The sequence below is a fragment of the Balaenoptera acutorostrata genome, chromosome 5 (assembly GCF_949987535.1).
Source record: "Balaenoptera acutorostrata chromosome 5, mBalAcu1.1, whole genome shotgun sequence".
NCBI lineage: Eukaryota > Metazoa > Chordata > Mammalia > Artiodactyla > Balaenopteridae > Balaenoptera > Balaenoptera acutorostrata.
In genome coordinates this window covers 3285518-3313017 of record NC_080068.1, presented here as the reverse complement: position 1 = coordinate 3313017, position 27500 = coordinate 3285518, and the positions used below count along the sequence as shown (strand labels likewise).

The window sequence follows — 27500 nt, the reverse complement described above, 5'->3', positions numbered from 1 at the left end:
CGTTATTTTCTGGAAAATGCTGCCCTTCTACCGATTCCTCAAGTGTGTCTTCCTTGAAGGCCCCCTCCCCCCATGCCCCTCCTCCTGGTACCTCCCCCGTATCAACATCTGCAACAGCAGTGGCGGTAACAGGGGGCTTCACGGACAAGCGGTGGGACTCCCACGGCAGCCATGAGCCATCACCACCCGTTTCACAGACGGAGAAACGGAGGCACAGAGGGTCAGGGCGCTTGCCCCGGAGGCTGGGGTCTGGTCCAGCCGCCTGCGCACGTCCTCACCCTCTGCACTGCACTGTGTCCCTCGCGGGCTTCTCACCCCAGCGAGGGAGTGATCGGGGCGTTCTGAACACGGCCCTTCTCCCCCGCCGGGCAGCAGGCTGCCCAAGGCTGAGCTGCGTGTCACCCGGGCCCTGGGTCCCGCAGAGGGACGGGGCCTGGGGCAGAGCGGACGTGCAGGCCTGACGGGTCACTGCAGACTCGGCCAAGTGACAGGCCCTGGAGCGCGCCTCTCCCATCCCCGAGCCCCGGGCTCGCGAGCGCACGCTGCACGAGCTGCCACGCGGCGCGTCAGGTCCCTGCGCCGGGCCTGAGCACAAAGCTCGGAGGAAGCAGCTGAGGGGCAACGGAGAGAGAGACAAGGGCTCCGACCTCAGCTCAAACTTAAAAGGCGGCCAAATCCTAGAGGGTGCTACTCGCTTTTTCTCTCTGACTTCCCTCCTATCCGGTCCACCCTCTAGGGCAGTGGTCCTCGGCCAGGGGCTCTCCTGTCCCGCTGGGGACATTCCGCATCGCCTGGAGGCATGTGTCATCCGCACAGCTTTGGAAGGGGGGTTTTCACCGGCAGCTGGTGAACAGAGGCCAGTGACGCTGCTGAACATCCGACCAGGCACGGGACGGTCCTCTTCCCCGCGACCCAACAAAGAGTCTTCCGGCCCCGAGGCCAACGGTGCCGAAGTCAAGGAGCCCCACGGGAGGAGCAGCTGAGGACCGACACGGCTTTCAAGAGCAGAGCAAGGCTCTGGCGGGGGGAGGGGAGGGCGGGGGCTGCTTTACAGGCAGAATCCGCGGGCCGGTCCCCCGCTCCCTGCCGCCCAGCAACAACCGGGGATCGCCGGGCTGGATGGCGGATAGCAACTGAAGAGGCCCCCGTCTTTCCTATTCTGTCCCACATGGCCTCTGAACGGTCACGCGCGGTACTGACCCAGCTGCGCCCAGAGAGGGTTGTACGGGTGCGTCTTGGCCAGCGTGTTGACCAGCTGAGAGGTGCGTTTCTCGGAGAAGGCTCTGATGGGAGGGTGGTCAACGGGCATGACGGTGGGCACCCAGGCCAGGTGGTAGGTTAAGACTGCGGTCAGCAAGGCAGCAAAAAACCTTGGAGAAACGGGAGAGAACACAACGGGGTGAGTCAATGCAGGAAGAAGCCTGTCGCCTACGGCGCGTACACCAGCCTCGGAAGCGGCATTCAAGGCTCCAGAGCGCCGCTGCTTACTGGTTCTTGTTGATCTGCTCTATCAGGAGCGTAAACTCCTTGAGGAAGCGCTGGCACAGCTGCGTCTTCTCCAAGGTGCTGGACGTCATGGCCAGCCACACGGGCTCGGCTATCCTCGGGACGGAGTACAAGCTCCAGATGGTCCCTCTACAGAAGAGAAGGTACACGGAACTGTCACAGATGTCACGGCGGATGATCTTTGTGTAAAGGAATCCAGAAGAAAACAGTCATCTGGATCTAGGTAGCCCCTAAGGCATCCAAAGCAGAATGTAAAACAGGGGTGCTAAACTAGGACACGATGCACAGGCCAAATCTGACCTTTTTTTTATAAATAAAGTTTTATTGGCACACAGCCATGCTCAATCATCTCCCTGTTATCTGTCGCTGCGTTTGCACGACAGCAAAGCTGAGCAGCCGTGGGGCAGAGACCCTTTACAGGAAAGGTATACTAACCACTGACATAAAATAGTCATCCTTAAAAAAACTTATCTGCACGATGCCTTGTGTCAGAATTTATGCCAATTTTCATAGGAAAAAAATAAAGGAAGAATGAATGAACATGCTAGACTGAAAATGTGACCAGAGGCAACTCAAGTCTCCCAATTTCTGGTTAGTGCTTTCGTTCTTTGAACCAAAGCGCCCTATTCATTTTAGATGAAAGAAGAACATAAATGGCTCTTCTTCACCATATTACATACTAGATTGTTACATGGGCTAATAGAATCAAATCCTTAGAACTGTAAGCTGTCAGGGAAAGTGACGAGTCTGGCCGTGTCACTTTACGGATTAGGAAACTGGAGGCGTAAAGGAGTTCCTTGCGGGAGACACGCACGCGCTGAATGACAAGGTCCGGGTGAGCGCGCCTGGTGCCCGGGACTCTGCTCCAGGCCACGTGGCTCGCGGCGGTCCTTCCAGGCAGCGCACCAACGAGCCTAGGGTCTCCACTGGCACCTCTGCGGCTAGGAGACACCGCCTCCTCCCGGATGGAGGTACACGAGGCATGTTCTGACCTGAGTTTCCGGCCGTGTGCATCAAAGAGCCGGGACACACAGGATCCTGCCCTGGCACAAGGCAGAGCACCTGCTGAGCAGCCGGCAGTGACGAGTGACAGCTACGTGGACCTGGGCTTCGCTTACTGACGCCAAGGTTTCCAAACGCTAACACGTGATCCTGTCGCTGTTTCTGGAGCGGCAGGTCGCTGAGGTGAGGATGAGACCCGTCTATCCACAGTGAGGCCTCAGGTCCTGTCCTTTCAGATTCCGGACCTTCTATTAAATGAGTGTCCAGACCCTCCAGCACAAGCCAGCTTCGAGTCTGACCACAGCCCGCCCGGCGCTGCCCACACAAACCACAGAAGGTTCGCTAGTCACCACACTGCCATCGAAACACACAGCTTCACACCATTTCTCAAATGTGCGACTTGGGTCTGAACGATCCCCAGATAAGGACTAACGTGCTACTTGAGTACTTTACACATAACCCAGGGTTCAGCTAAGGCTGGCTGGGGGTTTGGCTCCAAGCGGCAGTAGAGTTCACCAGCCTCTACCTTAAGCATCACGAAAACGTTCTAACATTCTAAGAATCGTAAACATTTTTATCCCTGGGCTAGAGAGGAACAGGTGGACTCTTAATTAGCTCGTGACGGCTTTGAAGTGCGATTCCATTCCGCACCCAGAAACTGGCCCTAAGAAGCGCTGCAACAGCCCCGCTCAGCATGGTGACCGTGGATCCCAGCTACAGCCCAGACACGAGGGGCAAGACCTCCAGAAAACCGGTCTCCAGGGTACAGAGATCAACAGTTAGGAACTGACAGGGAGGACACGCTAGGGTGACCATACAGTTTAATGTCCTGACCAGGACACCCACGGGAGGACACCGGGTGTACACAGGGCTGTCCTGGCAAACTGGAGTGTAACCTCCCTGACGTGCATACTCTCTCCACTTATGCTGTGGACAAGCATCTCAACCTCCAGTTTCCACATCTATAAAATGGGCTAAGAGCGCTTACTCTTAGGGCTTTTGGGAGGTGACACGAGACGTATGAATATTAGTTTTCTCCATTCACTCTGTTAGGAACAATCACATCAGGGACCATAGATCTGGCAGTCGTGAGGATTACTCAGTGCTGGTGGCTTAAACTTTTTGCTCCACTGGGCCTTAGCTTCAAAGGAAGGAGCTGCTAAAATGACTAAAAACTGCCAGCCGCCAACATTCCCGAGCTGTGGTCTCCACGCATCCCGAGATCCACGGCCGCTGCTACCGCTACTCACCAATTTCCCCTGTTGCGTTTGCCAAACCTTGCCAGTTTACCTGAACTCCCCCAGAGCTTCCATCAGACGGCTGACATAAAACTGGACACGGAGACTTGACTCCGTTATCTTCCTGCACGAGATCATGGCCTTTGGTGGAAAGAAAACAAGCCACATTACACAGAGAAGAAATTCCTTCGTAACCATCTACTGGGCTTTATTAATAAGAGACGATGTTAGAGCCCACGCTCAAGTTAGTCATGACCGAAGTCGTCGGGGGCAGTAATTCCCTTTCCCAAAGCAATCAGGATCCGGCACCTGACATCCGTGTGCCTAGGGAACTTCCTACCACTGCTGCAGCTGATCTACATGCCCTGGGAAAGTGATCCGGTACAGAGACCCCTCCACCCTTACGGCCCCATGTGACAACGGACTGCATTCTCAGTACCTTTTCAATTGCACTCTTCAGCCTGTTCATGTGAGACTCAAACAGGGGGAAATGAGAAAAAAAGAAGTCCTGGAAGTTCCCCTGGGCCTCCTCCTTCTCGCACAGGGAAAAGATGAGGCTTATGGCGATCTTCTTCCTCCGCACTATGGCCGGGTTGGAACTGCAGGTTTCTTCGGCCAAGCTGAACGTCTCATCCGTTGACCTGGAAGGAGGAGGGGTTTGAGGAGACACCCTGCATCAGTGAACCACACCGAGGACGGACCGTAACACCGGGGTGACACCCTGACGGCCGACCTGGGCACACGGTCCTAACTCAGAGCGTGTCTACCGCCAGGCCGTCCTCCCGCATCAGACTCCATGGTGAAAATGAAAACCTCCGCTTGATGCTCAGTGTTGGCCTAACACAAAAGGAACCTTAAGTGAGAACTGAAAGTAATTTCAAAGGTCCTCTTGTAAGACTCTTAGTCCTTTTCCCTTAGACTATGTTACAGCAGATTGGCCACGTTTAGGAAGGGGTGTGAAGCATCCGTTGGCTCAAAACACAGGCCCTTTGTTTTGGCTGACAGATACCGATGGATAAGAACACCTGAGGAGAGATGGTCCTCTGTGGTATTCTGTGTGACCCGGGCATCACGTGTGGACATCTACTGGTAGCTGAGGTTTACTTTCCCAAGGTTATTAAAACCATTAGATGAAGTTACTCCTATAAATGCTGAGATTAAGCCATGCGACTGAGGATACTCTCTGGGAAACCCCCCGGGCAGAAAGACCCACCTCTCTTTTGCTACAGTCAGATCCTCGACCAACTTAAGATTCTCTGCAGAGACTCTGCTTCTAGGACAAGAGAAGCCAATAAACTCTGAATATGTATGCAATTTGTCGTAAGGGGTAAGCCTCACAAATACGGCCAATCCATGTCTCTACTTTAACTAGTCTGAACAACCAGCATGTGACCACACAGCAGCTAACCGCAAGAGTGAAAAAAAGTTTTGTAATTAGTTTGGTTTTTTTCTACAAAGACACCAAAGCAAAGGACATCACGCTGCACATGAAAGCGCCTAGCCTGGCACACGGTGGATATGCAGGGAGCCTTCTCTTTCTCACGGGCTCCACCGTTCAGCCTTGTCTGTCACCAAGCTTGGGGCACCACCTCTTCCACCTCCTTTACTACAAACTACACCCTAAGGGTCACGTCTGCTCACGGGGCTGGAGGCAGCCAGCCTCCTTCTTGGTCTTTAACTTGTTCGGTCGTGCTCTGCTCACAGCCTGTAACGTTCCCGTGATTTCCAACATACCCACGTTTTAAAAGCATACACACATCAGAAGTTTTATGGTCAGGAAAGCTATCTTATTTTTAAAGGAAAGGAGAAGACATCTTGCTCTAACCTCAGAGGGATACGTCATTGTTTTGCTCGACTTTAAGCAAGATCCCGGAGACTTAGGTGTGGCTGGTAAATCAGTAAAAGTCCTCGCTGGCAGACATGGCGCGGGAAGGACACGGTTTCCAGATGCTCTTGTAAATGCTGCCCGTTAAAATAAACCAGCAATTGCTTTCTCCGAGAAATCCCTAGATACTAATCATCTGCTCGCCAGAAAGAAATTCTCGAGGCGCTCTTACCATTTTACTTAATTTCAAACAATGCTCCCTCTTCTTTTCCAAAGTACTCGTCCTATAACTTTGTTTTTCTGCACCAGTTTACTCCTATTCTGTAGAGGAAATTCTGAGCTCATGTTACACCAGTTCTTTCTTACGACCCTATCTTCTTCGTTATCTCCTATTTCCCCCCTTTGGCAAAAGTAAAATGACTACATCAGCCCACTCATCTTTGGCCAGTGTGGTCCTTAATGATCAGATGGCAGTGGCCACCGAGCCCTCTGCAGATGTGTGTCAGCTTCAGCTCCACCCTAGAAACAGTAACCAACTGCGCCTAGCACAGCGGACGGTGCTGGCTGCTGAATTTCTGAAAAACACCCGCAGCTTTAATAGCGTGCATGGCTCTTACTCGCTTCCCTATGTCTCTCTGCTGAATTCTAAAGCAGCTGAGCTTCATTCAATCTGTCGTCTTGGATCAACCAGGCAAACTGGAATAAATCAGGTCATGCGGTATTTGTAAATATACTTTTAAGATCAATCTACAATGAAAGCCTGTTTCAGAATGTCTTAAAAAATTTAAGTATGAGCACAAATATTTCATCCAAGCTTTCCCCTCAAGGCAACAGGTAAGACACACAGACCATTCTGCAAATGTGAAAACCGGGGCAGAGTGACTAACCAACTTGCTTCAGAACAGAAAGCTTTTCAGTGAGCACGCCGGAGTCAGAGCCCAGGGGTTCTGTCTGCCAGCGCCGGCCCGTTGCTCGGACACTGGGAATGACCAGGGGCTCTGGCGCTACGTCTGACCCACCCACTGGGGGGGCGGGCCGGGAGCGACCACACCAGCCGACAGGCCTTCAAGTCACGGGATGACCACGCTACACACTGGATTTGTCAAGTAGAATTTTGTTGACACGTGAATGAGCATTTACGTACACTGTAAATACTTCAAGATCCTAAATAAAGCAAAAACTGGGGCTCTTTAAGTACATCTCAGGGACCTGTAATTGGCCTCAGGACTGCTCAGTCTGACCGGCTATGTCAGCTCTGAATTTAGGCGGAATCTATGGGTCACGTTGGAACGTATGAAATCACCGTGTCTGCAGGTCAAGGGACATCTCGTCAGCGACTCTGGTTATTCGTTTTACAATTCCGGGCCGAAGCCTTTCTGGGACGTCCTACCTGCTTCTTTAGGGTTTCACCAGCCCCACTGAGGGGGGAATCCGCAGCTTCTCTCCTCCACGCACAGCACCTCTGCGCCAGCGGGTAAACTGCCCCCGCCGACTCCCCCACCCGCCGGTCGCCAACGCTCCCCACGGGGCACGGGGGTCAGCGAGCAACCAACCATAAGACTGTGAAGATCCTCCCTGGCCACCTTGAACTCTCTCAGGAGCGAGGTCTCCGAGTGCTGTGACTTCCTCTCAAAGCCGGAGGCAATCGCATCCCTGGTACCCAGCGTTCTCCGGTCCAGCGTCAGAAACTACTCCCCGCCCACGCCCCTGCCACGAGGGCGAGACGGGCGGCGACCCCGGTAGCTGAAGGCTCTTCACGGGCACAGTGACCGAAGCTGAGCGCCCGCGGCTCTTCCGTCCTGGGCGTCAGGCAAGGGCGAGTCCAGGACCGGCCCACAGCCTGTGCCCCGCGCCTTGCGGGGCTGCTCTCAGGAGGGCCCAGGCTCGCGGCGACGTTCTCCAGGTGCTACCTTGATTCTTAACCGTGTCACCTTTAACTTGCGCTCGGTAAGTGAAGTCTGATGGGGTGATGGCGCACGGGCGTGGGCAGTGCAGACGCCAGGCGGCCGGGCGCACGTCGGGGGGGGGCGGATGGCGGGGGGTCAGGCACACGTCCACGAGTCCAGAACCAAGGGGGTGACACAAGGCCCCAAGGCGGGTACCTGGGCCCAGATGGGTGGTGGCGGCGGCGGCAGAGGGCACGGCCATGGGAGGGGGCAAGGGCCGGGCCGAGGGGGGAGGCAGCCCGTCTGTCCATCATCAGAGCGCCGCCCCTGTGGAGGCCGCACAACACTTAGCTCTTCGTCCTGAGCCCCAGGGCAGTAAATTATCACAGAGTCACAGCCGACAGTGCACAACGCAATACAGTGCATCACGGATTTATTAGAAGTCTTTACAGAGTGTGTTAATATCTCGTTTTGAAAACTGCAGCAACATTGCAAAGCAAATATCCACAGGCACAGAAACAGAAATTGAATGTAGAGATTGCTGCATTGGATAGAAAATACCCACAACTTTCATATGAAGCTTCAGAAGAAGAAATTATTAATAATGAAGCCCATTTTAAAATTAACTTTCCGTATAATTGACGATGTAGTGACACAATGCGTAAACAGGCATTCTGAATTATATGCAGCCCACGAAGACATTTCCAGTTTCTTGTAAGAACTCCATAAGTCACAGGAAATGGCAGAGGAAACATTAAAATAACTGTGTATAAAGATACATTTAAAATTCCATTCAGACTTAAAATGGATGTGTGTGAAGACCTGAATCTTTAGCAAAACTGTTCCATAAGAATCGTCTGATCCAGATGTACTGAAATTTGTTTTTTTTGTTCTTTTTTTTGAACATCTTTATTGCAGTCTAATTGCTTTACAATGCTGCTGTATAACAAAGTGAATCAGCTGCATGTATACATATATCCCCATATCCCCTCCCTCTTGCGTCTCCCTCCCACCCTCCCCTATCCCACCCCTCTAGCTGGTCACACAGCAATGAGCTGATCTCCCTGTGCTATGCGGCTGCTTCCCACTAGCTATATTTTACATTTGGTAGTGTATATATGCCCATGCCACTCTCTCACTTTGTCCCAGCTTACCCTTCCCCCTCCACGTGTCCTCAAGTCCATTCTCTACGTCTGCGTCTTTATTCCTGTCCTGCCCCCAGGTTCTTCAGAACCTTTTTTTTTTTTTTTTAAGATTCCATACATATGTGTTAGCATATGGTATTTGTTTTTCTTTCTGACTTACTTCACTCTGTATGACAGACTCTAGGTCCATCCACCTCACTACAAATACCTCCATTTCGTTCCTTTTTATGGCTGAGTAATATTCCATTGTATACATGTGCCACATCTTCTCTATCCATTCATCTGTCAATGGACACTTAGGATGCTTCCATGTCCTGGCTATTGTAAATAGAGCTGCAGTGAACATTGTGGTACATGACTGTTTTTGAATTATGGTTTTCTCCGGGTATATGCCCAGTAGTGGGATTGCTGGGTCGTATGGTTGTTCTACTTTTAGTTTTTTAGGGAACCTCCATACTGTTCTCCATAGTGGCTGTATCAATTTACATTCCCACCAACAGTGCAAGAGGGTTGCCTTTTCTCCACACCCTCTCCAGCATTTATTGTTTGTAGATTTTTTGATGATGGCCATTCTGACTGGTGTGAGGTGATACCTCATTGTAGTTTTGATTTGCATTTCTCTAATGATTAGTGATGTTGAGCATCCTTTCATGTGTTTGTTGGCAATCTGTGTATCTTCTTTGGAGAAATGTCTGTTTAGGTCTTCTGCCCATTTTTGGATTGGGTTGTTTGTTTTTTTTGATATTGAGCTGCATGAGCTGCTTGTATATTTTGAAGATTAATCCTTTGTCAGTTGCTTCGTTTGCAAATATTTTCTCCCATTCTGAGGGTTGTCTTTTCGTCTTGTTTATGGTTTCCTTTGCTGTGCAAAAGCTTTTAAGTTTCATTAGGTCCCACTTGTTTATTGTTGTTTTTATTTCCATTTCTCTAGGAGGTGGATCAAAAAGGATCTTGCTGTGATTTATGTCATACAGCGTTCTGCTTATGTTTTCCTCTAAGAGTTTTATAGTGTCTGGTCTTACATTTAGGTCTTTAATCCACATTGAGTTTATTTTTGTGTATGGTGTTAGGGAGTGTTCTAATTTTATTATTTTACATGTCCAGTTTTCCCAGCACCACTTATTGAAGAGGCTGTCTTTTTCCATTGTATATTCTTGCCCCCTTTATCAAAGATAAGGTGACCATATGTGCGTGGGTTTATCTCTGGGCTTTCTATCCTGTTCCATTGATCTATATTTCTGTTTTTGTGCCAGTACCATACTGTCTTGATTACTGTAGCTTTGTAGTAGTGTCTGAAGTCAGGGAGCCTGAAACCTCCAGCTCCGTTTTTCTTCCTCAAGATTGCTTTGGCTCTTTGGGGTCTTTTTTCTTTCCATACATATTGTGAAATTTTTTGCTCTAGTTCTGTGAAAAATGCCATTGGTAGTTTGATACGGATTGCATTGAATCTGTAGATTGCTTTGGGTAGTAGAGTCATTTTCACGATGTTGATTCTTCCAATCCAAGAGCATGGTATATCTCCCCATCTGTTTGTATCATCTCTAATTTCTTTCATCAGTGTCTTATAGTTTCCTGCATACAGGTCTTTTGTCTCCTTAGGTAGGTTTATTCCTAGGTATTTTATTCTCTTTGTTGCAGTGGTAAATGGGAGGGTTTCCTTAATTTCTCTTTCAGATTTTTCATCATTAGTGTATAGGAATGCAAGAGATTTCTGTGCATTAATTTTGTATCCTGCTACTTTACCAAATTCATTGATTAGCTCCAGTAGTTTTCTGGTAGCATCTTTAGGATTCTCTATGTATAGTATCATGTCATCTGCAAACAGTGACAGCTTTACTTCTTCTGTTCTGATTTGGATTCCTTTTACTTCTTTTCTTCTGTGATTGCTGTGGCTAAAACTTCCAGAACTATGTTGAATAATAGTGGTGAGAGTGGGCAACCTTGTCTTGTTCCTGATCTTAGTGGAAATGGTTTCAGTTTTTCACCATTGAGGACAATGTTGGCTGTGGGTTTGTCATATATGGCCTTTATTATGTTGAGGAAAGTTCCCTCTGTGCCTACTTCCCGCAGGGCTTTTATCATAAATGGGTGTTGAATTTTGTTGAAAGCTTTCTCTGCATCTATTGAGATGATCATATGGTTTTTCTCCTTCAATTTGTTAATATGGTGTATCACGTTGATTGATTTGCGTATATTGAAGAATCCTTGCATTCCTGGAATAAACCCCACTTGATCATGGTGTATGATCCTTTTAATGTGCTTTTGGATTCTGTTTGCTAGTATTTTGTTGAGGATTTTTGCATCTATGTTCATCAGTGATATTGGCCTGTAGTTTTCTTTCTTTGTGACATCTTTGTCTGGTTTTGGTATCAGGGTGATGGTGGCCTCGTAGAATGAGTTTGGGAGTGTTCCTCCCTCTGCTGTATTTTGGAAGAGTTTGAGAAGGATAGGTGTTAGCTCTTCTGTAAATGTTTGATAGAATTCGCCTGTGAAGCCGTCTGGTCCTGGGCTTTTGTTTGTTGGAAGATTTTTAATCACAATTTCAATTTCAGTGCTTGTGATTGGTCTGTTTATATTTTTTATTTCTTCCTGGTTCAGTCTGGAAAGATGTACTTTTCTAAGAATTTGTCCATTTCTTCCAGGTTGTCCATTTTATTGGCATATAGTTGCCTGTAGTAATTAATCTCTCATGATCCTTTGTATTTCTGCAGTGTCAGTTGTTACTTCTCCTTTTTCATTTCTAATTTCATTTCTAATTCTATCTATTTCAGTCTTCTCCCTTTTTTTCGTGATGAGTCTGGCTAGTGGTTTATCAATTGTGTTTATCTTCTCAAAGAACCAGCTTTTAGTTTTATTGATCTTTGCTATCGTTTCCTTCATTTCTTTTTCATTTATTTCTGATCTGATCTTTATGACGTCTTTCCTTCTGGTAACTTTGGGGGTTTTGTTCTTCTTTCTCTAATTGCTTTAGGTGTAATGTTAGATTGTTTATTTGAGATTTTTCTTGTTTCTTGAGGTAGGACTGTATTGCTATAAACTTCCCTCTTAGAACTGCTTCTGCTGCATCCCATAGGTTTTGGGTCGTCGTGTTTTCATTGTCATTTGTTTCTAGGTATTTTTTGATTTCCTCTTGGATTTCTTCAGTGATCTCTTGGCTATTCAGCAGCATATTGTTTAGGCTCCATGTGTTTGTTTTTCTTTTACAGTTTTCTTCCTGAAACTGGTATCTAGTCTCATAGCATTGTGGTTGGAAAAGATGCTTGATACGATTTCGATTTTCTTAAATTTACAAAGGCTTGATTTGTGACCCAACATATGATCTATCCTGGAGAATGTTCCATGAGCACTTGAGAAGAAAGAGTATTCTGTTGTTTTTGGATGGAATGTCCTATAAATATCCATTAAGTCCATCTTGTTTAATGTATCATTTAAAGCTTGTGTTTCCTTATTTATTTTTATTTTGGATGATCTGTCCATTGGTGAAAGTGGGGTGTTAACGTCCCCTACTATGATTGTGTTACTGTCGATTTCCCCTTTTATGGCTGTTAGCCTTTGCCTTATGTACTGAGGTGCTCCTATGTTGGGCGCATATTTACAATTGTTATATCTTCTTCTTGGATTGACCCCTTGATCATTATGTAGTGCCCTTCTTTGTCTCTTGTAATACTCTTTGTTTCAAAGTCTACTTTGTCTGATATGAGAATTGCTACTCCAGCTTTCTTTTGATTTCCATTTGCATGGAATATCTTTTTCCATCCCCTCACTTTCAGTCTGCATGTGTCCCTAGGTCTGAAGTGGGTCTCTCATAGACAGCATGTATACAGGTCTTGTTTTTGTATCCATTCAGCCTGTCTATGTGTTTTGGTTGGAGCATTTAATCCGTTTATGTTTAAGGTAGTTATCGATATGTATGTTCCTATTACCATTTTCTTAATTGTTTTGGGTTTGTTATTGTAGGTCTTTTCCTTCTCTTGTGTTTCCTGCCTTGAGAAGTTTCTTTAGCATTTGTTGTAAAGCTGGTTTGGTGGTGCGGAATTCTCTTAGCTTTTGCTTGTCCGTAAAGGTTTTAATTTCTCCATCAAATCTGAATGAGATCCTTGCTGGGTAGAGCAATCTTGGTTGTAGGTTTTTCCCTTTCATCACTTTAAGTACGTCCTGCCACTCCCTTCTGGTTTGCAGAGTTTCTGCTGAAAAGATCAGCCGTTAACCTTATGGGGATTCCCTTGTGTGTTATTTGTTGTTTTTCCCTTGCTGCTTTTAATATTTTTTCTTTGTACTTAATTTTTGACAGTTTGATTAATATGTGTCTTGGCATGTTTCTCCTTGGATTTATTCTGTATGGGACTCTCTGTGCTTCCTGGACTTGATTGACTATTTCCTTTCCCATATTAGGGAAGTTTTCAACTATAATTTCTTCAAACATTTTCTAAGTCCCTTTCTTTTTCTCTTCTTCTTCTGGGACCCCTATAATTCGAATGTTGGGGCGTTTAATGTTGTTGCAGAGGTCTCTGAGACTGTCCTCAATTCTTCTCATTCTTTTTTCTTTTCTCTGCTCTGCGGTAGTTATTTCCACTATTTTACCTTCCAGGTCCCTTATCCGTTCTTCTGCCTCAGTTATTCTGCTATTGATTCCTTCTAGAGAATTTTTAATTTCATTTATTGTGTTGTTCATCATTGTTTGTTTGCTCTTTAGTTCTTCTAGGTCCTTGTTAAACGTTTCTTGCATTTTCTCCATTCTATTTCCAAGATTTTGGATCATCTTTACTATCATTACTCTGAATTCTTTTTTAGGTAGACTGCCTATTTCATTTGTTTGGTCTGGTGGGTTTTTACTTTGCTCCTTCATCTGCTGTGTGTTTCTGTGTCTTCTCATTTTGCTTCACTTACTGTGTTTGGGGTCTCCTTTTCGCAGGCTGCAGGTTCGTAGTTCCTGTAGTTTTTGGTGTCTGTCCCCAGTGGGTAAGTTTGGTTCAGTGGGTTGTGCAGGCTTCCTGGTGGAGGGGACTGGTGTCTGTGTTCTGGTGGGTGGGGCTGGATCTTGTGTTTCTGGTGGGCAGGTCCGCATCCGGTGGTGTGTCTTGGGGTGTCTGTGAACTTAGTATGATTTTAGGCAGCCTGTCTTGTAATGGGTGGGGTTGTCTTCCTGTCTTGCTAGTTGTTTGGCATGGGGCATCCAGCACTGGAGCTTGCTGGTCGTTTCGTAGAGCTGTGTCTTAGTGTTGAGATGGAGATCTCTGGGAGAGCTCTCACCCACTGATATTACGTGGGGCTGGGAGGTCTCTTGTGGACCAACGTCCTGAACTCGGCTCTCCCACCTCAGAGGCTCAGGCCTGACACCTGGCCAGAGCACTGAGACCCTGTCAGCCCCACGGCTGCTAGTGTTGTGGGGTCTCCTGCAGAGGCAGGGGGTGGCTGTGGCTCACTGCGGGGACAAGGACTCTGGCAGCAGAAGTTCTGGGAAGTACTCCTTGGCGTGAGCCCTCCCAGAGTCCGCCATTAGCCCCAAGAAAGAGCCTGTAGCCTCCAGGGCTGGATCACCTCAGACCAAACAACCCGAAATTTAAATTTTTAAGGTTTATTACAAATTTATCTCAATGTTGTTATAACCTATATAGCTCCAGTAACAGCTGCAATGTGCACAAAGAGCTTTCCCAAAATAAAAAAGTTATGAAAAATTATTTGTCATCTTGCATTTGCCAGGAGTGACTAATGCTGCTTTCAATGATGCCGACTGACGTACACATTTTGATGACCTAAACAAATGAATGTGCAGAAAAGTGAGCCAGGAAAACCTTATGATGAATGAAGATAGTGCGTGAAGTATTACTATTGATTATATTATATAAAACTATTACACCAAAACATTTTAGTGATTTATAACTTTGTGATAATAGTCACGTATCACACTATTATTTCTATTATATTTTGTAAGTAAAATATTTTTAATGGAAAAGCCTTACATTCATTTTATAGATTACTCTGAAAATGCCTGAAGCCCTGGAACATAACGTTTCTTTAAAAAACAAACAAAACTAACACGTGATGTTAATTTTGGGAGAAGGGGGCCAGCAGCCTGATGCCCTGCACACGCCTTGGCCCCCCCAGTTTCTCAGCCTGTGCTTTCAGGACCCCCCCTTCACGAAGGCTGCCCAAACCCCAAGACCTCCCGCAAGGCTGCGTCCCTCCCCCGAGCCGCACACCCCCAGCCTCTCTGAGCCTTTAGCACTTAGCTCCTTCACACCACTGCTTATGTGAGCATTGTCTCTGCGAGCTCCTGAAGTGCAGGCCTGCAGCCGACTCTTTACCCCTTCACAGAGCTGACACATGCCGATCTCTATTCACTTACTGAGGCAACCAACTGTCATGTGGGTTTTTAATAGTTACAACCTATCTTAATTCCCTTTTAAGTTTTTGGGTTGTAGGAAGAGGTAGGAAGGTACTGATGTAACATCATCATAAGCCAAAAATGTGTGTTTTGCAACGTAACTAAACTTCAGATCTGAAAACCAACTGAAACGAAGGCAGAGAATATCTCAATGCTGTCTCTATTCATAATCAGACTGCTGACTGTTTAAGAATTTGTTTCACCAAAAACAAACCATCCTTGAGTTCATATATTTTCAAAGACCACACTGGTGTCGCCGTAGCCAAGGCAAGATTTATTCCAGCCTTCTAACTTACAAAGGCTACACCTGGAAGGGAGCCAGTGCAAAGAGAGCACACACTCACTTTAAATCAATGCCAAACCTACCCAGGTAGTCCCAGTGTCTCTCCCGGAACCTCTCACCTGTGAACTTCCAGGCTGAGCTGAAGCCGAGCGGAAAGCTCCGGCCCGTCTGTGCCGACAGCAGGTGAGCGCGCTGTCCGCCAGCATCCCCGGGCCGCCCGCCCCAGCGCCCTGCACAGCCGGGGGAACCCAGCTCACCTCCTGGGAATGATGCCGTTTTCCAAGCTCGTGGTCTGGCTCCGAAGCCAGCGGCGCTGGTAACTGCTGGAGGAGGACGTAGAGGAGCTTGGAGACGGGAAGGGTGTGATGAGAAGGCTGCTCAGGGAGGCTGCGGGAAGAAGATTGGGAAGTTGAGAGCTGGGCTCCAGGAGCCCACGTGCACCGACGTGAAAAACATCCATACAAGCCCAGGGACCTAACCGTTCAGGCTCTACCGGCCACAGCCAGCAGGGGGAGCCGCTCGAAGGCTGCGGTACGGCCAAGAAAACACCCTTTAAAACGAACAGGGGTCGCCCACACGGCACGGGCATCGGTGACCAGGCAGCAGCCCCACGTTCCAACCGTAACAGACATTACTCATCCAATCAGAGGGCAGCCTGCAGACCCCGGATACAAGGAAGAGTCCACGGAAGTACTGCTAACTGCTGCCCGGGAACCGGTGCCGCACACGGAGCCGACTCGCGCGCGTGTCCCCCCGTGTCTCGAGGTGAAATCCAGGCAGAAGGGACTTGCCCCGCAAAGCACCCTCTCCCGCCGCCCCTCCAGATGCACGGCACTTCCCGCTCCCGCCCCTCGCCACCCCCTCGGCTCTGCAGGCGGCACATCTGGTCCTAGACGTGTTTTCTGCCCGGGGGACTCGGCTGTCCTCAGCCTCTCTGCTGCCTCCCGCCCCGTCACGGTGCGTCCCTGCGTGTGGCCGACGCACAGCCCCACCGGTCCCCGTCAGGCAGGCAAAGGGCTTCTTTCAAACCCCGGCTGCTTGGAGGAGCTCTACGGGTTTGGAAGGACAGAGGGAGGAGACAGATGTTTTCCCCTTTACCCCCCAGGGTTGAGGAACCAGGACAGGGAAATGTTACTCAGTCGCGGGCAGAAGGGAGTGGAATGTGCCCGTCGGCTGGCTGATGCTTGCACAGGCGGATCACAGGGCCCCGGGCTGACTTCAGGAAGTGCAGTATACCATGCTCATGGGCGCCCCTCGGACGGCAGCTTCTCCACGTGAACCGTCGTGCTTTTATTCACACTTCCACAGGCAGATGGAAATAAGCTGAGTCCCCGACATGAGGTCTGAAGTCCTTGACTTGCCTGGCTGCGAGTCAAGTGTCTACAACGTGCCAGGCGCTGTTGAGCGCACAGGGATCCCACACAGCTGAACGGCTGTGAGACCAGGGAACGCCCAGCCACAAGGTGAGACGCTAACAACTCAGGCTTCCTTCTGTCCACCGCAGAGGTGCTGCGAGCGCCCACAAGATGCTTTTCTTCTGAGCCCGTCAACACGCACAGGAAACGTGTCCAGGAGCCCTTATGCATCTGTGATTCCTTGTACCCAGGACAGCGCCTGAGACACAACGGACAATTAATAAATGTTGGCTGAGCGTACGGCATTTCTGCACCGAAGTGTTGTTACCAGGTGAGGCGGGCTTGGTTTCAGCCTGGAGGCTGGACTTAAACCTCCAAAATCAAATCCCCGTTTCCAATAACAGCGAGTAGGTAATTTTACTGAGAATGTTGAAGGGAGATAGAAGAGAGTTTTTCCTCAAAGTCACACAATACTACTTAATAAAAAAAATCCTAATCAGACATGTCTGCCTCACCCCCAAGTTTTCAAACTCCCTTGTAAGACCAGAAGGTCCTCACTCCCTAGTCCCAAATCTTCAGGGTCCCCTGTCTCTCGCCCGGTCTTATGCTGGGTACATCAGCTTCCTCTTGGCCAGCCTCGGGGGTACAAGATTGTTATTCAACAAATATAATAAATGTGGCTTCACGGCCTGACTCAGGGCTACCCGGCCGACTCCTTCCCTTCACCTCGACTGCAGCAAACTGGCCCAACTGTGGAAGCCACCACGGTAACTGAGCTCTCCTACGACAGAGGGCCCTCGGGAGTGCCAACCCAGACAGCGCGTGGTACCCCCGGGGCACACGGTCAGCACCCACGACGTTCCTCCCTGACGCGGGCGGAAGACAGGTGCGGGGAAGGGGCTGGCGGAGGGCGACAGAGACCCTCGGCGTCTTGTCTTTCTGCGGGGACCGTACTGGGTGCTCTCAGACTCCTCATCCGGATCAAGCTCCTCTCTGTAGAGGATGATTTAAAAAGCAAAAAACAAACAAACAAAGAGGCTTTTCTAAAGTTACTTCTTTACTGAACTACTGGGGGAAAAAAGACACTTAAGTCACCCTTCAGATGTGACTTGTGTGTTCAGAGTTTTGGGGCAGCCGTCACGCGGCCAGTTCATCGTGAAGATGAACTGGTGTCAGCTGTGACTTCAGAGCTTCTGCTGGCCTGGTACTGACAGCTGCAAACATTCCCCATCTCCAAAGGTGCCCGCCTAGGTAACCTTGGCAACGAGTGACGTCTGGGGGACGGAAGGTCAGAGGAACTGCACACAAGCACTGCGCTCTCGTCTCAAAAAGGCGTTTCCCACAGGAGCACTGGGGTAAGCACGCTGGCGCTGCTATGTGTGCCCTGCAATGAAGCCATCAACTAAATGCACGGCAGGCCGGGAGCCGGTGTCTCGCCATCGGAGGTGGTTTGCAGATAAGCCGGGCGGGGAGGGTGGGACGGTCCACGGGCTCACAGATAGCGGGCAACGGAGAAATCAGTAGCACTCACGCGTCACTGGACACAGGTGCAGGCGTCGCCGACAGCAGTACGCACAGAGACACGCAGACACACAGCCGGCACAAACCCACGTATCTGGTGTCCAGACCCTGGGATCTAATTCCGTCTCCAGTGAAAGGACAGGGCAACGTGGAGACACGACTGATTCTAGGGATGGGGCAGGACATACACGGGGCACGTCTGGAGCATCCTGTAGTGCCAGAAAGCGAGGCAGTGCTACACACACACACACACACACACACACACACACACACACACACACACTGAGTGGGACAGGTTAAAGAAACACAGGAGCCAACGGAAAGCACTCCACGGCTTCCATGGCCAAAGCTGGAGCCATGTGAGTGACAAAATAAAGCAGTAGTGGGGTGACCTGGAGTGTAAAGTAAGCATTCTGAGTCCACATTGATATGAACGACTGACTGACAGGACGGGCGAGGAAGGAGGACAGCCGGCCACGCAGCAGAGCTCCGAGTAGCTGACGCAGGGCCCTGCCCGCGGGAGATGCGGAGAGGCCGGCCAGACCCTGTGCCAGCCAGGTGACCAAGGCCGCCACCAGCGGTCACAACTTACGCTGACAGCACACGCCCTTGGTCGGGGGCGATGAAAATGTCACCGAACCTCCGTGACCTCTCTTCCAAAACCCGGTCCACTCACGGGCGAAGCATCACACGAATGCCAACAGCTGGCATTCTACGCAGTACCCGGCTGCTACTTCTGGAGACCGTCAAGGTCGTCACAAAACGCAGAAAGCCTGAGGAACTGCCAGAGCCGAGCAGAGCCAAACGGACGTGACAACTAACCGCCCCGCCTACAGGCTGAGCTGTTAGCGACAGGGAGGCTACACCGGAGTTCCCTACTGCCGTGTCGACTGCTCTGCAAACCTGCAACTGTTCTGAAAGATAAATCTATTCAAGACATTTCCCCAGCTCTCAACTCTTCAGACGGGAAGTTACAAATTACAGAAAACAGGAATAAACAACGCCTGTAAGTTCTCTCCATCTTCCGCTGCTAATGCAGGTCAAACAGTCTGCTCCAGGACGTGGACCCTGGGCCACACAGTGCGGGCGACGTGAGGAGCGCAGGCCGGAGGAAGCGACCCCGGGGGCGGCACGAGCGGCCTTTGGCGGAGGGCGACCCTCCCAGGGCCGACGCGGGGATTTCAGAGCAGCTCGCAGGACGGAAGGGGAGCAGCAGCCCCCCCATCCACCCGGACCCCCAACACAAGGGCGGGAGCCTCCAAGGAGAGACGGCGGGTTCAGGGGCCCAGCTGCCCAGCTGCTGACGAAGCCAGAGCTCACATCTGCATCAGGTTCACATCTGCCCCCTCCTCCCGAGAAAGGTTCAGATCCGGCTGCTACTGACCTTTCACTTCAGTGCAAACGCGGCCCTCAAATGTCCCGCTTCTCAAAGGGCTAGGGACACTCGTCTTAGGAGCAATTCAGAGTTGGAATGAACAGGCTGGGACCTGGGACCCTCTGCTGCAGGACTTGTACCTGGACCCGCCTCTCCTCCACCCACAGATACAAAGAAACTATAAGGGACTAAAAATAACTGGGTGCAGGTGCAGTTGGGGCACATTATGGACAAAAGATACAAAGAGACCAAAAACCCAACTGCCACTTCTGAGGAGCCCGGAGCAAAGGCAGGGAGCTGCACAGGCCGCCTGCACTCAGCAACACCTAAGGGGCGGGTGGACCACCTAAGCCGCCCCTCCGGCCGACCCCTGGACACACCCCTGCCCTCACCCTGTATAAGGAACGAGCTCGCCCCACCCTCAGGGAGCGAGTGGGCAAGGGAGACTGTCCTTTGTTCTCCTTCCCTCTGCTGCAGCAGGGGCCCCAGTACAGCCTTGCCTCAATTTCTCCTCTGGCCCCTAGTCGATTTCTATTGATCACGGAGGCCCAGAACCCCGGTCGGTCACAACGTGACATGAGGAGGGAAGGGGCACAGGGGACAAAATCCAGCGCATCACGACTCCAGGACAGAAGAAAGAGCGAGCAGGTCGGCGGGCAGCCCCCGTGGTCACAGCCAGAGGGGTTCCCGGGGACACTATCCTTCCCGGGTTGGATGCTCAGGACTCAGCCGGTCCTGGGGCCACTGGCTCAGGGAGGCTCCCCTCTTTCTAGCGGGGCGCTGCCCGACGTACGCTCGGCTCGCGGGAGCCGGCCCGGTGCGCGTCCCACCCAGACCTCCGAGGGCTCGCCCCACGGGCGCCGCCGGCCAGAGGGAAGCACGTACCTGAGCGGGCGATGCCGCTGTCCCTGTCTTCGCTCTGCCCTCTGCTTGGCATGTCCACCGGCGTGCTGTGCACTGCAGGAAGCAAGGAGACCGGGTCACGGGGCTCGCAGAGGCGGGCCGCTCCGACCGCCTGCACCCGCTTTGCGACGGCTGCGGTGACCGCACGAGCGCGCACAGGGAGGGCTGGGAAAGCAGAACGCGGTTCAGGAGAGACGGGCGAAGGCGCGGGCAGAGGCCAGCGGCGCCCTGCCCGTGCCTGGCCCCCGGCAGCTCCGCAGAGGCTCTTCCGAGGGGCGCTCGCCTCTAAAAGAAGCCGAGCCTGCAGCTGTGAGGACACTTCGTGCGACGGACGAGCCGGCGTCCTCGAGCAGATACTTTCAGCCGTTTCCCTCGTGAGTAGCGGTCAAATAGCATTCAAGTATTTTCAGTACTTTCAGCCGTTTCCCTCGTTAGTAGCGGTTAAATAGCATTCAAGTATTTTCAGTGGTTTCAGTGCACTGAAATACTGCAAAATATTAAGTGCTTTCACAATGCTTTATAATCAGTTTCAGTAGTAACTACAGGCAACCTCGAGAAGAGAAAGGCTTGAAAACCAGTTCAGGAATTTAAAAAACCCTTCTGTGTTTTATAACCCCTCTCTTGGCAGATAGAAACACTTATATTCATTTTCAAATATCTCTTCCTCCGCCTCTTTTCCATACACACCCGTACACAATACTACTGTAGAGCTGCTAAGAAAACACTCTGAAGGACTGCAGACTTCTAGGAATGCTTCACGTTGGTGTCAACTGTGTACTTGTTGAGCTACATGGTAGCTCACGCGTCGCTACTGTAAGCTTTACGGTGCACGAGAAGCCCGCTGCTCTGCCTGATTATTACACTTGCCTGCTATTTTGTGAGGCGTGTTAATTTTCACAATTTTAAGGAGAGTATATAAACATGTTATCCTCACCCGGAAGTAGGCAGGAGGGCGTCAGTCAGTTAACTAGGGTGCCTAGCATATTTCGGCTACGGTGAAAAACAGAATGCAGAACACCGTCTGCGGTAAACACAACCCCTAATGTTCGCAATGAGGGCTCCCACGCTAGTTAGTCACGCCAGCCTGCGGCAGACATTCGACAGCCTGGGCTAGAAGGCCGGGCCGGTCTCAGAATGTACCTACCCAGAGAGGGAGGTGCCTACACCTGTAAAGAAGCTGGAAAGTACATTTGAACTACTTAAATGCTACGGACAGAGAGGGAGAGGCCAGTCTTCCATGCTCTTGTTAGGGGGACTTTTGAAGACACAGTGCAGGTAAGGGTGCAGGTGAAAAATGGATCAAAGATGCCACGGCAAAGAGAAACAGTTCACGGCAGCGGAAGAGGCCGAGGAAAATCGGAAGATGTTATCCTCTTAGAAACACGAAGGGCTCATTTCAGATCCAAATTGGCTTACGCCGCGGGGCTATGAGCAGAGACGTTTCCAACAGGGGTTCTGGGGTGGAGGTCTCAGAACGCCAGGCGCTTGGCAGCATTTGGAACTAAACATCTCACGAGCCCCTTGGATTTCTAGAGAGGCGCCCAACAGATTTGTTTCTAAGAACCTGCCCGGGATTTACTAACGTGTGGGGGTCGCACCGTGCTCAGCATTCCACACAAACCTGCAAAGAAAGAGGCACTGCGGCTGAGCCGGAGCGGTCCTCCTTCCGCCGCCCCCGGGGGCAGTTTGCTGCCGTATCCCTGCAGCACACCTGGGGCGGAGACACACACGGGGCGGACAAAGTACACACACAGAAATAAACACAGATTAAAGATAATGCCCAAACAAAACACCACCACAAACTCAAAGAAAGCAAAACGCACACCCACGACGGCGGGACCCGGAAAGCAAGACCCCGCTTACGTGGCGGAGTTTACCTAGGTTACTTCCAGTACGACAGGGACCCAGGTTATTCTGATTTGTGTTCAGTTTCCCCAGGTTAGGATCTTGGTTGATGTATTCGAAGCTGTCTTGCAAGCTAAGTCCAGAGAGGGAAGGAAGGGAGAGAGAGGAGAAAAACATCAAGGGACGAACAAAGCTGTCTGCTAACAGACAACTTTTAATAAAGTCTCACATCTACCAAAGAGACTTAAACTTTAGGGGAATTTGTTGCGGGAAAAGACAAGAGAGGCTTTGGGAGGTAGTTCAACCTATAAAACTAAGTGACATATTCCAAACAATTTCACAATATTATGTAATGAGGGACACCGAATTCTGAAATCTTCCTCTGGTGACTGACACCTAGGATATGGCTATTCATTTCAAGGGTAATTTTACATAAACCCTCAAAATGCAATTCATTTTAACTCTTAGTTAACATTCATGAGCAATTCAGCAACCTTTTTCAGGAGGAGCATATAACAGAAATTATGATTCTTACAGGAGTTTGATTTCACAACTTCTTAAATGTTAGAATTACTCATAAACACACGTGAGAGAAGCAGCTTTTAATAATTTATTGTATGTGTTAACAAATGAAATAAAGATTTCGAGGATAATATAGCATAATGAAGCCAAAATAATTTTTACTTTAATCTGAGCTTGATATTTTATTAGAAGGAGTTAGTATAATAAATGTTCAGGTAATATCAAGGGTCAGAAAAATAATACCTCACAAAAAAATAAATATCAATTTCTATACTGGCTTACTTAAGTCATGACAATCCAGCGTTAAATGCTCAAAAAAGTAAATTCATTATTCTGTTGAAAAGTAAGCAGACTTACTCAAAGGTACCCAAATTTGCAGAGGAACATACTTTTAATTTCCTAGGATTGTAAAAAATAACAGCCTTCATTTGACCCCTAAGAATACCCCTTTAATTTACAATAAACATTTCTTCCAAACTTACCAAAGTGTAATAAATGTTCTGTTGTTTTATTCAAAAAAGAAGTATATGAAATATTTCTGCTTGAAAAATTCAAAATATATGAACAATTGTGCCAGAGTAAGAGTTAAGTTAGACATTTAAGTATTCTTTGTCTACACAGAAGTGTAAAATTAAGAGGGGGAAAAAAACTCGGGAGTGAAAATCAAAATATTGCCTAGCCTGAGTCCCCACGGACCACAGGGGTTACACGGATGGCTCAGACAGACGATCCCTCCTGCCATTCAGGTGCCTCTCAGCTTGGGAAACTCACCCTGTGCCTCATTCCTTCAGAAATAAATAAACGAGCAGGCTGACAGGTGAGATTTTTCGGTTTAGTTTTGTTTTGCTTTTGTTTTGGTTTTGGCCGTGCCACGGGTGGGATCTTAGTTCCCCGACCAGGGATCGAACCCGGGCCTCGGCAGTGGAAGCGTGGAGTCCCAACCACCGGACCGCCAGGGAATTCCCGAGATTTTTTTTTTTATAAGATGAAATACTATCCTTTTCCCCTTCACTTTTCATTTTCCAGGGAATGAGAACGAGGTGACTGGCAGTAGGAACAGAGTGGGTTAACAGGTGAAGACCCCCAATATATGTATGTAGACCATCCCTTGTCTTTAAGGCCACCTGATAAGGTCCAAGGCCTTTTCATACTCACTATGTATTGGACAAAGGCCACCTTGAAAACCCCTTTGTTAACATGGGCTCATCCTGCTTCTCACCTCGAAAAGCCTTATGGCCCTCAAAGAACGACTCTATCCAGAAACAGCCACGTGGAAAATTGGGGGGATGGGGAGGGGAGGGGGAAAATCCCGCACTTACTTATTTGTACTCCCACAGAAGCTGCCCATTCTGGCGGAGAAGACTTTACTAACCATCAGCTGTGGCGGAGAACTGGAGAAAAAAACAAAGGGACAGAAGAGGGAGCGATGCATGGGGGTTTTTTTGTTTGTTTTTTATTTATTTATTTATTTTTTAACTTTTTCTGAAGCTTTTATTCATTTCTATATCTTATTTTACAGAAAATGAGACGTGCATTTTCCAAATCACTGTATCAGTGGGGTGTCTAGATTTTTTTCTAATTTTATCATTTTAAAATCCCAAGAATGTTATAACCCTGAGAGAGAGCTATGGAGACATTGCCGGGGCCATTTTCCTTGGGAGGAAATATTTCAGATGAACAAACTTGGCTTAGCAGAAATATTGCAAAGCATAAGTTTGTTTTTTTCTCAGGTTACATTTTTCACCTGCCACGTGGCACAGATGAACAGATAGAAGGTTATAAGTGCAGGATTGGGAAAAGGCTTCCTTTCACACATCGTATAGCTTGTGCCTCCAGCGAGTTAAATTCTATTCTGACATGCAGATAAGGAACGTGTTCTTTAATGTCGTCACATTCTGCTTTTTGCAGAAACTTTCATTCTAGACACCATTCCCTAGAAACAAAAATAAAACTCGGCAGGCGTTCAATGATTTAAAAAAATAGGAAAAAATATGTATCTCAATACAAGGAAAAAACCATGACAAATTTTAATCTGAAAATGGAAAATTTGTGAAATTCTGAAACTTTAAACTTAAAATATTTGAATAACTCTGATTAAAAGTATTGCTATTACTAAGCTAGCAGATATTCAAAATGCTTTGGTATGCATTTTTCACTTACAGTACTTAGTTAAAGCTTAGGATTTTGTCCTGCTAAGTTGATTCAAGGTCAGAGTGATGTAGAAAATGTCAGACTATTTTAACTGTTAAAGATATATAAAAGATACCAAGTGCTAGCAAATATGAGGTGACAAAGCTTAGATTATTATTTTACTGCGTAATTTTTTTGCGCATGTTTGAATGGAGTCATCTTCCCCAAGCCACGTCTCACAAGCAGTGGCCCGAACTCACCGTATGTAGTGAATCTTCAGGGTGGAGCCTTTGTAGCTCATGGCGACCGAGCCGAACATCATCTCCCCAAGCATGTTGACATCAGAGGCGGGTCGCGTGTACTACCAGACGTGCAAGAAACCAAAATCGTGTCGAGTACAACACGACAGAAAACAATGTGCAATTTTGTTGGTAATTAGAACCATTTCTCAAAGCAGCAACTGATCATTTTACAATCTTAATCTACAATGGTGACTGCCTACTTTTTTCCCGAATTATCACTGATGTTCACGATTTCTTCTTTCTACACTATATCCTCGTACAGGACGCAAGCGCTTCACCAGGGTTCATTTTTAATCTGGTTATGAGAAACAACGACTTTCATCGTCTCCATTTACAAAGTCTAAATAGAAAGATCAAGTGATGGAAGAGGCAGAGTAACTCCTCTTGATACTAAGAACACATCCTGAAATGAAATATAGCTCAGGGTTATCCAACCAAAATCAACAGTGTGGAACAAAAGTGCCCATCGGTGTGGGCAGGGTTTCGTGGGTCCAAAAGATAACGGACAGTCTGGTCACCCCAAAGTTTGAAACATTTAAACATTTTTTGACCCCTTAGCTTCTGACCAGTCTTCGGCGTCCCCTTTGTCACCGCAGGGGGGGACGGCACCTTCCCCCATCCCCCGCTATTCGAACGGCTCCTGTCACAGCCAGTGGGTGCTTCCCAGTTTGCTTTATTAAACGTCTCACGGTATCTGATGCACATAATTGCTCTCCTTTTCATATTTTTTAAATTACTTTTAATTTTTTTTAGAAAGGCAGACTGCCACGTGCAGCGCCTCATTTGGATGTGTCTGGAGCCTTGGGAGCTCGACTACCCTACGTTCTCCTACAAGTGGACCTTGGGAGCTCGACTACCCTACGTTCTCCTACAAGTGGACCTTGGGAGCTCGACTACCCTACGTTCTCCTACAAGTGGACCTTGGGAGCTCGACTACCCTACGTTCTCCTACAAGTGGACCTTGGGAGCTCGACTACCCTACGTTCTCCTACAAATGGACCTTGAGAGCTTGTCTGGAGGTTCTAGCAGGGGCGCGCAGCTACTCGTATACCCTTGACCGAAGAACGGTCCTCCTCTATCGGGGAAGGACGTCCTCTCCGACCGAGCGCGCAGCTTCGGGAGGGATGCACCTGGAATGGTGAGGGAGGAAGAGGACACCCGCCTAGCCAGCCCGATCGGCCGAATCAACCCTGGCGATCAACGGGGTGACAGATGTCGCAGCCAGATCGCCCTCACATCCTGCTCTCCCTTTTAAATCTCTACCTCCCCAAGTCATCCCTTGGACAGGGTTGTTCCTCAGAGGGCCCTCCTATCACTGTCTGTGTTCTCAACCGCTGCTGTGATTCTAGTTATTCCCGACGGGAACCCCCATACCTTCATCTCGGGGCCCAGACTCCCCTGGAGCTCAGGCGGCTGGAAGCCAAACGCCCTCACTCACATGACGTAACACTGTGTGTATTATGAACATATGATGACACACAGGTGCGTGCGTTTGGATACAGGATGCTCAGCTCCCACTGTAAGCGGTGGTGACACATGCTGAGGATGGATGTGAGCATCAACCAAACCAGTGCGCACGACACCGGCACGGCCTGACCGAAACCATACCGCCATCTCCTGTGACCCAGGCCACCAGGCAGACTCTCTGCTGCCTCGCTTTCTACCCAAGCAAAACCATGGCAATCAGCCTTGCAACTCCAAATCCACACACATACACGTATATATCCACACACACAGACACACATATGCACACCTACTTACACCTGCTCGCAAAGGGGGAAAGAGGAACAGACAGCTATCCGCCTGATTTAGCGAGCCTCCCACCAACTTCTTCTCGCTTCCTGAAGACAGAAACTCACAGGCTTTCACGTTCGTTATGAATAACTTCCACCCACCACCTCCATTTCTGAAGCTGCTTTTTCTTGGGGTACAAGGTCCACGTGCCAACTGCGATTCTCAGCTCGCTGAAAATTTCACTCTATGCTGTTGTAACCACGTACTGCTTTGAGAGCCGGCAGGTCCGTGGAATAAGGGCAGACGCACAGCAGCGACCCCGTGAAACGAACAACGTGCTATACACCTGCGGCTGCTGGTAACCTCCCTGGCTTTGCCGTGCCAGCAACACGGTAGACAAAGTTCCTCATAGCTCCCAAATAAAAACAAACACTGGTATATCCTCCATCAGGTAGTACCCTTCTGCTATTCGATATTTATGAAACCTCTTTCCTCGTGCCCAGCTGGCCAACATTTCTCAGTATACCAGCCCTTCACACTTCA

At 49.1% G+C, this 27500-nt stretch overlaps 1 protein-coding gene across 6 annotated transcripts in view; it reads right to left on the bottom strand.

The window, feature by feature from the left end:
• Positions 1-27500, bottom strand: part of FNIP2 (folliculin interacting protein 2) — a 119907-nt gene that overhangs the window by 29562 nt on the left and 62845 nt on the right. For 4 of the 6 annotated variants that reach the window (XM_057547176.1, XM_057547178.1, XM_057547177.1 and 1 more), the window contains 10 exons: positions 25182-25282; positions 24111-24182; positions 22302-22402; positions 22046-22135; positions 20407-20478; positions 15528-15657; positions 4186-4387; positions 3799-3887; positions 1489-1635; positions 1201-1370 (listed from right to left, as the gene is read on the bottom strand). In XM_057547176.1, coding sequence (XP_057403159.1) covers positions 1201-1370; positions 1489-1635; positions 3799-3887; positions 4186-4387; positions 15528-15657; positions 20407-20478; positions 22046-22135; positions 22302-22402; positions 24111-24182; positions 25182-25282 — 1174 coding nt within the window. The remainder of the gene's footprint in view (positions 1-1200; positions 1371-1488; positions 1636-3798; positions 3888-4185; positions 4388-15527; positions 15658-20406; positions 20479-22045; positions 22136-22301; positions 22403-24110; positions 24183-25181; positions 25283-27500) is intronic. The other 2 variants (XM_057547180.1, XM_057547179.1) reach the window with 1 other exon arrangement.